At 42.4% G+C, this 12,147-nt stretch overlaps 1 protein-coding gene across 2 annotated transcripts in view; it reads right to left on the bottom strand.

Moving 5' to 3' along the window:
* Nucleotides 1-12,147, bottom strand: part of CNKSR3 (CNKSR family member 3) — an 86,433-nt gene that overhangs the window by 4,827 nt on the left and 69,459 nt on the right. For both annotated transcript variants that reach the window (XM_008529093.2, XM_070603225.1), the window contains exons 7-10: nt 12,087-12,146; nt 7,803-7,871; nt 7,392-7,538; nt 2,666-2,790 (exon numbers count right to left, since the gene is read on the bottom strand). In XM_008529093.2, coding sequence (XP_008527315.2) covers nt 2,666-2,790; nt 7,392-7,538; nt 7,803-7,871; nt 12,087-12,146 — 401 coding nt within the window. The remainder of the gene's footprint in view (nt 1-2,665; nt 2,791-7,391; nt 7,539-7,802; nt 7,872-12,086; nt 12,147) is intronic.

Genomic DNA, 12,147 nt, shown 5'->3' with positions numbered 1-12,147 from the left:
CAAATAAGAGAAAGTGAAATTTTTTTTATAGAGGTCTAAATGGTACAAATATACCTTTGAAAAGATAGCTCTATTTTCCCTGTACCTCTGTCCCATAATTGAATCTCCTATTTACTACAGGAATTACAAGGTAAGGTATGTTCCCTCGAACCATTTTTCTCATGCCAAGAGTAATGTCATTGCAAAGATCCAGCCAAGAAGACACCTGACGTGTAATGGAGTTGTTAGATTTGAAAGTTACATCAAAAAATACAAAGGGGCCTTTATAGTACCCCACAGAGAGTGTCTGATTTCTGAACTAAGTACGGAAACCAGCCAAAGTCGGATCACTGAGTCCAACTTAACTCTACCTAAATGTCAGCTCACAATACAACTTAATTTTAGTTGAGTCCAAGTTACTGGCTGGTTAAATTTTTTGCATTTAGTAAATTCCATTAGGTAATCACTGCAAAAACTACAGAATCAACTGAGTCCAAAAATAATCTAATCACCCTTGTCTACTGGTATTCCCAGTAAGCCTGCTGTCTGCACACCCCTTGGCCCCATGAATCTGTCTCCTACATTTTAAGTCTGGCATATAACTTCCCAGTTCACAAAGTTTTCATGACTCCCAACTTTTTCTCTGTAACCATTTGCAGTTTTGTTCCTCAGAAAATATTCATAGAGATGAGACTGGTGGTTACCAGAGGGGAAGGGGGGTGCAGGGAGGGCCAAGCACTAAAAGGGCACGTGTGCATGGTGATGGATGGTAATTAGTCTTTGGGTGGTGAACACGATGTAGTCTACACGGAAATCAAAATATAATGATGTTCACCCGAAATTTATATAATATTAGAAACCAATGTTACCTCAAGCAAAAAATGATGGGTGTGTACCGTCATTAATGATGGGTGTGTACGTGTGTGTGCGCATGTGTCTCCCCTAAGAAGATTAAAAGCCTCAGGTCCCCTACTCCCTCACTGTGTACATATCCTTTTTCTTACCACTGCTCCTGTGACCCCTCACTGAGACCCACACAAGAATATTCAGGGTTCAGGAGTTGGGAGGGTCCTCCCTACAATGTCTGATAGAATAATCCAGACACTGGTCATCAGTGAAACTCGTATTGTTCATGTGTAGGGGCAACAACTCCCTGTAGCTTTAGACAAACTTAGGACCCCGTGGCCACAGGACTCTGGTCTGGGAATACAAGGAAGAGTCTTGTCCGCCAACCAGAAGGCCTCTAAGCTCCTAAGGCAACTGCTCTACCTGCCACAATCAGTTCTGGGCAAACCAAGACTCAAGGGAGAGGAAAATGACTTTAATTCTTCCTTGTGCCCAGGGAAGAAACACAACAGAAGCAAACAGCTCAGCTTAGCACAAAAGCAAACAAATAAAAAACTCCAAAGTAAAACGTCACAGTAAGTTCAGCTCAGACTTTGTCTTATGAAATATTATAACATAATTACGTATTTCTCAGTTTATTCCTGAACGGCTGACCAAGACATTGGCCATTCTCTGGGGGCAAGAACCACGTCTGTTTTATGTAAGGTGGTAACTCAGGCCCGATGCTCAGTAAGTATGTTGAATAAATGAGTGAGATTCTCTAGTTTTACCAGCATATGTAAATATGTAAGTTGATATAAATAAGCCTTTATTTCAGACCTAAATTATCCCCTACAGAACATCTAATATGTCCATCTCATTGCACCATATAACGTTTAAGCAAGCCATTAAGAAAGCAATGATCTTTAAGACTTTACAATAGACACACACACATGTGAATATAGTGTCCACACCCACATTCACATATTTTTTTAAGTTCTGTGAAGAACACATCTCTCTCAGCAAAATAAAGCTGTACCTTTAATTAACCTCACAGAAATAGTTATTATCTTCCTTCCCAAAGATGAATTTGCCATGTCACTAATAAAACTTCAGCTTCAGGGACCCCCAAACAGCCCCTTGAGAGGCCCGAGGAGGAGTCCAAACCATGCATGCCAAGAGCACATGCCTTCGTAAACGGCCCTCCCCCACCAAACTGTGCAGCCTCAAGACCCATTGAACCTACACTTTTCCCTAAAGGATCACATTCTTCCACCCAGTTTTATTGAGATATAATTGACATATAACACTGTATTAATTTTAGGTGTAAAACATAATGCCTTATGTATGTCCAGTCAGTCCTCTGTATCCATCGTCCTAAGCCATTTGACAGAAGGACTTGAGCATCCATGGATCTTGTTATGGAGGGGGTTCCTGGACCCAATCCCCTGCAGATGCTGAGGGACTGTATGGAGAAATGATCACCACGGTAAGTGTAGTTAACACCCATCACCACAGATAGTTAGAAATTCTTTCCTCTCCCATAGTGAGAACATTTAGGATCTACACTCTTAGCAACTGTCAAAATATACAATATAGTATTGCTAACAGTAGTCACCATGCTGTACGTTACACCCCAAGACGTATTTTTTAACTGGAATTTTGTACCTTTTGACCACCTTCATCCTTTCCCCCCAACTGCCACCCCAGGATCACACTCCTTAACGGAAATTTCAAGACTCAGCCCTGTCACACGGGAGTTTAGCGACCTGTCCTCTCAAGATCCTCGTGGTCTTCACACCGCCGCTTAGAATCTCCATGCTCAGGAGACGTGCACATCACGGAAAGGACAAGGACATACCGGGGAGAGTAGGGAACGGCCGGTGGAGGAGGAATATAAAGATCCAGGATGGCTGGCTTCTCCTTCTTCAGCGAGGTATCCATAGTGCTTTCAGGGGACTGGGTTGTCGTGGGTGGAGGTGAGGTCTGAAATAGGCAAAAGGGTGAAGGTTGAATTGAAGATTATTCTTGGTACACACTTCCTCCTCCCCAAAACCAACACCGGCCCCTGTGGAAACAGGGAACGAGGTCATTCACGTGTTTACAGCTACGAGCCACATTCAACTGCATTCTTCTTTGAGACACTCAGAATTCCCTGGGAGTTTTGAAAGACTAGATGCACAGTGGGAAGCGGAGGCTCGGGAGCCAGCTGCCCGGGTTAGAATTCTAGCTCTAAGAGAATCACTTAAACACCTGTGCCTCAGTTTCCTCCTCTGAAAAACAGCCACACTGACACTACCTCTTGCATAGGGTTGCAGTGAGGATTAAGTGACATAATACATGTAACTGGCTTAGCAGATTGCTTGTCACACAGTAAGTGTGCAACCCTTGTGCTGTTTAATTTAGTATGATAGACATACACACAGACATACGAGTTAAATTTTAAATCCACACAGCTTCACTTTAATTATATCATTGGTCTCCAAGGACCTGTTTTTTAAAATCTTGTGTAAGAACTTCAATCTTCTCTCTTTTATAGTCTAACAGCAACGGTCAGTGTTTTCTGGTTGGGACAGGAACAGCAAGGAAATCGGAGTCAAGGCATGAAGATGCTCGGTGAAATGGAGGCACCACATGAGAACTGTGCTCAGGCCTGGATGGACATAAAAAGGTACCTCAAACCCTATCTAGCCCAGATGGTGATGCAAGACCCTTAAGGCTCCCCGAAGTAAGACTGTGAACGAGATCTAAGGACTAGAAGGACTGGGATAGCCAGTGTTCACAGTGACAGCCCCGTTTTGGGGGAGACCCCAAGGCACAGAGAAACATAATCCCCATATCCTGGATGTTGGCCACTATCGTACAATCTATCAACTCTATCAATACGTAATTGATGAACATCTCAATCTGCCAATCTTAGACGGTGTCTGAAGCACGGGGCCAGGATCCAGGCCCTCGACAAGTAGAAGCCAAAGTGAATTGAAACATTTACACAGAACAGGAACTCTCCAAAAGCAACACTGATGACTACTTCTGCACCAATAATGCTCATTTACCAGGACTGTGGCCTAAAAACAGAACATGGAACACCTTTTTGTGACAGGACAACTCTAATGATGTTGACAAGAATTAAAGGAGAGGTGGGCACCCAGGCACAAAGGACCCTGAAGAATGAGACACAGAGCAACGCCCAGGTGGGGAGCTGAGAACGTCTGCGGAGTACTGGTCGACCAGAGTTTATATTCTGAAAATATCCCGACGCATCGCGAGAACAGTTGGTAGCTAAACTGTAAAACGACCTCTGCATTTTGATGGTGGTTCTCTCCCTGGGTCAGAAGCAAAGTTCGGTGTCTCATCTCTCACCATCACCTCTTGCCCAAACTTCAGTTAGTGGAACTCGGCAGGAAGGCAGACAAAACTGGAAAAGACGAACTTGTGTCCCTTCCTGAGTTTCCAGAGGTCAAGGGACTAACTCTAGCCTGTGCTTTGAAATAATTTTCACTTACCTTCTGAACACATCTACTTGAATTTTCCTCTATCACTTCAAACTCACTGATGCTTAAAAGACCCATCATCTCTGTCTTCCAGGCGGCTCTTTCCTGATGTTCTAATTTCTGTCACCGATATCATGACTCATGTTCACGGTCACATTTCACACCTGCCTGGCTTGCCTTCCTCATCCCTTAGCACAAAGGCTTTCTAACAGTCAACACTAACAATCAGGAGGGAGGTTTAGAAGAATTAAATACCATGTCTAACATCTCCTAATAAATGGCAGAGCTGGGATTGGAACTCCAGGGGTTCAACTCCAGATGCCCCCTCCTAACCACTATGTGCTGTTTTGTGAGTCTTTTTGATGCTTCTTCCAAATGGCCTCTTGCATTAATATTTCACTGGAATCGCCCCTGTCACCAGCCTCACCCAAAAGAACCTCATCACCCATCATCTAGACGTGCAGCAGCTCCCACCTGGTATGTCTTGTGTTTAGACAGTGTCATGGGCTGAACTGTGACCCCCTCAAAACTCCCATGTTGAAGTCCTAACCTCCAGGACCTCGGGACGTGACTGTATTTGGTTGACTGAGTTAAGCTGAAATGAGGTCATTAGGGGTGGCCCTAATTCAGTATGACTGGTGTCCCTATAAGAAGAGGCGATTAGGACACAGATACACAGGGGAAGGACCATGTCGGACAGAGGGAAAAGGTGGCGGTCTACGAGCCAAGGAGAGAGGCCTCAGAAGAAGCCAATCCTGCTGATATCTTGATCTTAGACTTCGAGCCTCCAGAACTGTGAGAAAATAAACTTTTGTTTTAGGCCCCCAGCCTGTGGGACTTTGTTATGGCAGCCCTAGCAAAGTAATGCAGATATTAATGTAAAAAACCACCACCAACATGGCACCTGTAGGACGAAGGCCATGCTCCTTAGCCGGGCACTCTGTGCCATCTCAGCCCAGAAGCCCAGCTTTCTGTCCTGCCCTCTGCCCCAGGGAGAGATCTACTCACTCCTACAGTGGGCTACGGTGCCTACTCAGGGCCCCTCTGCCCGCCAGCGAACCCGCTACCACGAGCGTCACTTACTGAAAGCTCACAGCTGCCTCCTTCTCCGTTCAGCCCTCAGCTGACAGCTGCCTCTCCCGAGGACAGCTACTGGAGCCCATCACTGTGTGGTCACACCTGTATAACATGCCAAGCCTACACTTACCTAAGACAGCACCTTGCTGGCTTCCCTTCCTTATTCTGCTTCCCTCCCTCCCTTACAAGTTTTACCTGAAGCACGTGCCCTCAAAAATCACTTTCACAAAAATCTCTGTCACAGATTCTGCTTAGGAAACCTTGTCTAAGACACCACCCTTTGCTGATGGCAGCATACCCACAGTTTGCAGGTGTGTGTCTTAAGCATTCTTGGGCCTGGTGCCGTGGCCCGGTGGTTAAAGTTCCACGCACTCTGCTTTGGCAGCGTGAGTTTGCAGGTTCAGATCCCAGGTGCAGACCTACTCCACTCACCAGCCACACTGTGGAGGTGTCCCACATATAAAAAAATAGAGAAGGATTGGCACGGATGTTAGCTCACGGCAACTCTTCCTCAGGAAAAAAAAAGGATAGCATTCTTGAGGCTGGCCCAGTGGTGTAGTGGTTGAGTTCTGCATGCTCTGCTTTGGCAGCCCTGGTTCATGAGTTTGGATCCCAACCACAGACCTACCCCACTCATCAAGCCATGCTGTGGTGGCATCCGACATACAAAACAGAGGAAGATTGGCACAGATGTTAGCTCAGTGCCAACCTTCATCACCAAAAAGAGAGAATGCCATTCATCTCCATGACATGGCCTCCCATCTGTCAAATCCCACCTAGGCTTCCAGGATCCAAAGTGCTCCCACCTCCTCGAAAAGAGGTCCCTTCACCTACCCAGTCCATACCCATCTCCCCTTCTTCAGAACCATACATTTATCCCATGTATCAAGTAGCTGGCAGAGCCAGCATGCAGCAGATACTCCAACTATTGATGATGAATTAAGACCTCTCGATGTTAAGTAACACATTCTGAGAATTCCCCCAAAATTTACAAGTACACCTTATACTGAGTGACGCAAGTATAAGCAGCTGGGGGTCAATGGATATGCTCGGTTATTATTTCGGAAGTGATTTTAATTATTTGTCCCCCCCCTTGCTCCACGCTCCACAACCTATTATTTATTTTTAACACCCTCCCCTATTAATGTACTCATGTAGGCATATTTCCAGTGTTCTATGTATCATGAAATGTCCAAATTGATAGCTTGAGACTCCTACTGTTCCTTCTACTTGAGGATGTACAATAAAATCACAGACAGTTACATAGAAATTGCAAGACAGTTACATATAAATTGCAATCTCAGTCTTATAAAAGGGCATTAAAACGTCATTGCTTTTCATTTACAGTTTATGAAATAAACACTTAGGACCCACGGCATAACGAGGGGGGTTGGCCAGGGAGCATGGTCCACCCAGGTGTAGGCAATAAAGGAGTGTATTGTTGGAGAAAATTTAAATAATAAAATTCACTAAAAGTCGGTCTGCTTTGTATTATCACCCAAGACTGCCAATTCTAAACAAGGGAGTGATACAGCTCTCTGCTGGGTATTTTACTCCCACAGTCCCTACCCCTGCTGCGGTAAACCTCTGCTAAGGACTCAACCCCATGTCCCAGGTGCTCTAAGGTAAGCGTTCAAACTGTACACATTTATCTAACTGTGCTTTTGAAAAGAGAGAGAAGAAAGACTAGAATGAATTTGCTGCAATGATCATGACAGCCATTAGCCATCTTTAACTCCTGAACATCTGAAACGTGGCTAGTGAGACCGGGGAACTGAACTCTTCATTTCAACTATTTAAATATTCACAAGTGGCTAGTGGCTCCCATACTGTTCAGTGCAAATCTAGAATGTATATTTTCATATAAGTAGGATTCTGGGATAATTAGGCATACACAAACAAACTCCTGAAATCAATCACCTTCAAATTTTAATCTTGCTTTTTGGAGACATATCAGAAATTCGACATTGTTCAGGAGCTGAGAGGCCAGATGAAAGTTTGCAACTGATAAGATACCTGGACAAGAGGCGGCTTCCACCGCAGGTTTTTCAGGGGAGCAGGAGTAAAGTTGAAAGTACCCGTGGGGCGCTTCTTCAGCAGTAACACAACTCCTGAAGGATTCTCTCTCAATTTTCTCACCAGATTTTTCAGCTGCCATCCCACCTTCAAAGAAAGAAAAAGAGGAGAGGAGAGTCGCTCATGAATGAAGAAAAATGGGACCTATGAATTTCTCTCAAGGAAATCAGCTGTGAGCACAAAGGTAGGTACAAATAGGCAGATACAAATATGTTCATCTTAGCACTACTTAAAATTATGGAAAACTGGATATAAACTGCAAATTTAAAAAATTCAAGCAAAATGGCTTTGGATTTAGCTAAAAGTTCTAGAGGGAAATAGTCACTTTTAAGTCTCAACGAACAAACTCACCACAGTTTGCTGATTGACCTGAATGACTTCATCCCCAGCGTGAATCTTCTGAGATCTGTCTGCAGGAGACTATTAGAAATAAACAGAGATCTGCTTTAATTTTTAAACCTTCTACTTCTTGCTGCTTCTATTTCTTCTTCCTTCTTTCTTCTGTAGACAGCGAGTAATGGAAATACAATTTTCTCAAGAAATACCACACAGTACACTTGAGTTCCCTGAGATACAGTCTTTAGAACGTGGCACATGAATACTTGCGTTATCTATTTTATTAGTGGTCTGTTATGATAGATAATCTGTCAGAACAGCTGGGTTCACCTAACCTATCAGGAAGAGGGGGACACATTGTCGACATGATGAGCTGATGAAAGCCACTGGTTCACCTAAAAAATACCTTACAGATATCCCTATCAAAACTAATCTTGTCAAAGTTGACCCACTGTTTAACATGTAAAGATCATCATGGCAACTCTGTCACCCCATTTCCTTTTAAGTAATTATTAAAACTAAATCTTATTTTTACTCAACTTCGTTTTATATGTTATCACAATGCTATTAAAATAGAAAGATGGTGGGCTGGCCCAGTGGCACAGCGGTTAAGTTCTAACCTTCCGCTTCAGCGGCCCGGGGTTCGCCAGTTCGGATCCCAGGTTAGACCGACACATCTCTTGGCAAGCCATGCTGTGGCAGGCATCCCACATATAAAGCAGAGGAAGATGGGCATGGATGTTAGCTCAGGACCAGTCTTCCTCAGCAAAAAGAGGAGGATTGGTGGCAGATGTTAGCTCAGGACTAATCTTCCTCGAAAATAAATAAATAAATAAAAATAAAATAAAACAGAAATCTGGTGACAAGAGAAAATGTAATTCTTTACAGAAAATGAAATTTTTTTTCATTTTCAGGTTGCATTCAAAATGAATGTGTTTTCAGTATGAGATGAAGTCCATATTTTGCTTCCCCTAAATAATACTTTGCTATAAATTTGTAAATACATATACATATACATGTTCACATATGTGTATATATCAATATATAGATGTAATTTATTTGTCAAATATTTTGCCCATAGTATTCTTGTTGATTTAATCAAACTAGAACTCTTAAAGTTTAAGACATTTCAAAGGAGCAAAAGAGAAGGAAAGAATAAACCTTTGATTTCAAATTATAATCAAACGTTACCTAGGCCAGAGTGTTTTATTTGATAACTTATATAACTGGCTGAATCTTGAAACAGATTACAACTATCCTTAAAAAAAATAGCACCTTTGAACACGGTAAGGAGGCAGCCATAAAACCCAAGACACACCTGCTGAATTTTCTCCCTCAGCTCTTGTGAGAGGTTCAACAAGAAATGAGGAGCGGCATTAAACTGCAGAAACATTCCATTTGGTTTATCTAGGTCCAACGCAAGGCATAGGTGACTGTGACAGTTATTTTAAAAAACATTTAGCCTGTCGCCCTAACAACCAGCAGCGCCTCACCTCAGAGACTAGCATCCTGGGTACCACAGGGAGATGGCCTACCTCAAATCTCTTCCTCTCGAGGCACTTAAAAAAAAATGTATCAATGCTTCTCTTTGCCATGGCATCAGATGCTTAACCCATAGTTACAGACCAATTTTGGTAAGTCTGATCATAATCAGTCTAGCCCAGTTAATCTTCCTCGGCTAGGGATTCATTTAAAGTAAGCTTCACTTTATAAATGATGGCCCTGAGGCCAAGAAGTCCCTAATTATAGATGTGGAATCTTAAAAACCAAGCCCCAGTGACCTCAATTGACTTGCCTTCCTAAGGATCCTCATGCATTCATTTCTCAAATGTCCTACCAAGTGATTAAGAGCTGAGCTTGGCAGAACACGGGTAAAGAGAGAGCTTGATACCAAAATTCTCCCTAGGGCAGTAGATCTCGCCTATCTTCACCACGAGCTGGACTACTGAAAAATGATGCTTGTTCTGGTTTGCTGCACAAGGGTGATGACCTGAAGAAGAATGCATCTATTCTTCTGAGGCTAATCTCATTCTCCCTCATCTTGGGGGTGGGAAACAGGAGTATGGATGGGATCCTGTCAAGAATCCTTTCAAGGTCTTAAACAACATCAAAAAAGAAGTCAGATAGAGAATCACTAGATACTGTTAGTCTGACCCTGGAATGATCCTGGCTTCTCAGATAACCTCCCAAAAAAATGGACCAGAGGCCTGAGGTGGTCTACTGGCATTGTTTCAGCCTGGAGTGCAAGATAGAGGCATATGGAGACAATTCCCTTGAGAACGCCATGGGTGATTTCCATCTACTACCACCCTCCATACCAGTCTTCCATTAAAACTTTGTGACTCTGAAGTCATAATGACCTTAAGTGATAGCTGGAAAGCTGTCCTGGATCTGGCACTTTCTACTGCCATTTAAGTGTCAAATATCCAGGTTAAGCCTCTGAGAAGTGGGCTCTTACCCAACTTCCCACCCTCATGTACAAGACTTAGCAAGTGTTTAGCATATTCCAGGTACTCAGTGAACACAAGCTGAATGACTGAAAGAATGAATGACATTTTCAAATGGATTACCAGATGGAATAAGACAAGTTTTCCTTTTTTGATTGTTAACAAAATGGAAACCAACTCTCTCTGGGATGACTTCTGTATGGTCCTGTATGGGAGCACTGAGATTGACTATATCCAGGTAAACCTTGAATCCCTGACCTTTTCTTATGCTTCTGGCAGAAATTCTAGGAAATGTATCATTATATTAGATATTTCATTTGATTCCAAAACAGCTTGCTGAGTCTCTCACTCAACACATCCTTAAAAACAAAAGCGGGGGTGGTGAAGAAGAGAAATCTGTGTGCCTTCTGGTAGTAATATTATAGTGTTCTACACGTTTATCCAAGATTGGAGAAGACCAAAGTCTGGAACCACAGAGGTTTGGCTGTTAAACAACGCCATCACCAAAGCGCTAGATGCAAAACTTCAACTCCTTAAAGACTGAAATGACATTCGCCATCCTTCTGAACCCATCCAACTCCAAAACGATGCACTCTGTGGGACACAAGTATGTTCCTGACACGGTTCAGTTGAAATACACGAAGTCTCTGACAAGGATAAGGGATGAACCATGTAATGCGTTACGCCTTTTTTCTTTTGCACCATCTCCAGCCTCAAAGCAGAACTTCCTGTGCCGTTACTGCCTATCAAGTGACACAGTATAAAAATTCCTAGTGGTTCTCAGTATATTCTCACTGTAACTCAACAAAGAACGCATAAAGACACTACCATCTTCCACTCATTCGTCTGCCAGGACCACTCAATTTATTTATAATTCATTGACTGCCTTAAGCAATGTCATTTTTTTCTTACTACAAAAATCAAGTGTGTCACAAACCCTCATCAATGATCATGCCATTTTATTTTATCAAAAGACCTAGCAGCTGAAGCTCAAAATTCAACACGAATTTCCACCAGATTAGAAAAGTAGTTACCAAATTTCTTCTGTTTTCAGGAATTATTTCCTCCTGTCTTAGTTGATTAAATAGATAATTCCACATACGCGTGCTTCTTTTACACAGATCCAAGAAGCTGTTTGAACATTTTTAGCTTCATATCAATGTCATTCAAAAGCTAGCCATATCGTAGGTTGCAAAAAGAAAGCATCCAATTGGCGCTACTTTTTACAAATTCAAAACACTTTGAGGGGCTAAAGAAAAACCTTTCATGTGGCAAAATTTCCAAAGGGGAGAGAACAGTGTACAAAGTCTCTTACAGTAGAAAAAGCCCTGATTTTTCTATTCAAAGGATTAGGGGAAAAAACTAAATTTTAATATCATGCCAAATACTATGAAATACAATTCTATAAAAAGAGTCTATGTCATGCAAAAATGCCGAAATAGTTGCTTTGGTAACACATGTAAATTCCATTAAACAAACAAACCAAAAAAACTGTGTTTTACACATATGGCTACCAATTCCAGTTCTTCTAAGAATGATTCTCAACAACAAAGAGATCGTTATTTTTGTATTTATGGGTTAACACTCCCAGGATGTGAAAGGAATAATTAACACAGGGGCGGGGGTTAAAACTGGTCAAGGTGTGTGAACGAGAGCAATAAAGGACAATTTAAATAAGAAATTGACAACAGCTGGTGATAAGCTGTGTGCTAGCAAAAGAAATAAACAAAACAGGCACCCATGCTCTCATTACAGATAATAAAACAGCACGCACATATTTAAATGAAAACTAGAGAGATTCTGTGTGGAACTGGTTGAAACATACAACAGCTTTTAACAGACATGCACTTACGTTTTCTGTGGTTCCCGTAATCACGTGCAATCCATCGTAGGTCGATTTGATGTACATGCCC

The sequence above is a fragment of the Equus przewalskii genome, chromosome 32, assembly GCF_037783145.1.
Source record: "Equus przewalskii isolate Varuska chromosome 32, EquPr2, whole genome shotgun sequence".
NCBI lineage: Eukaryota > Metazoa > Chordata > Mammalia > Perissodactyla > Equidae > Equus > Equus przewalskii.
This window is presented reverse-complemented; position numbering and strand designations above follow the sequence as displayed.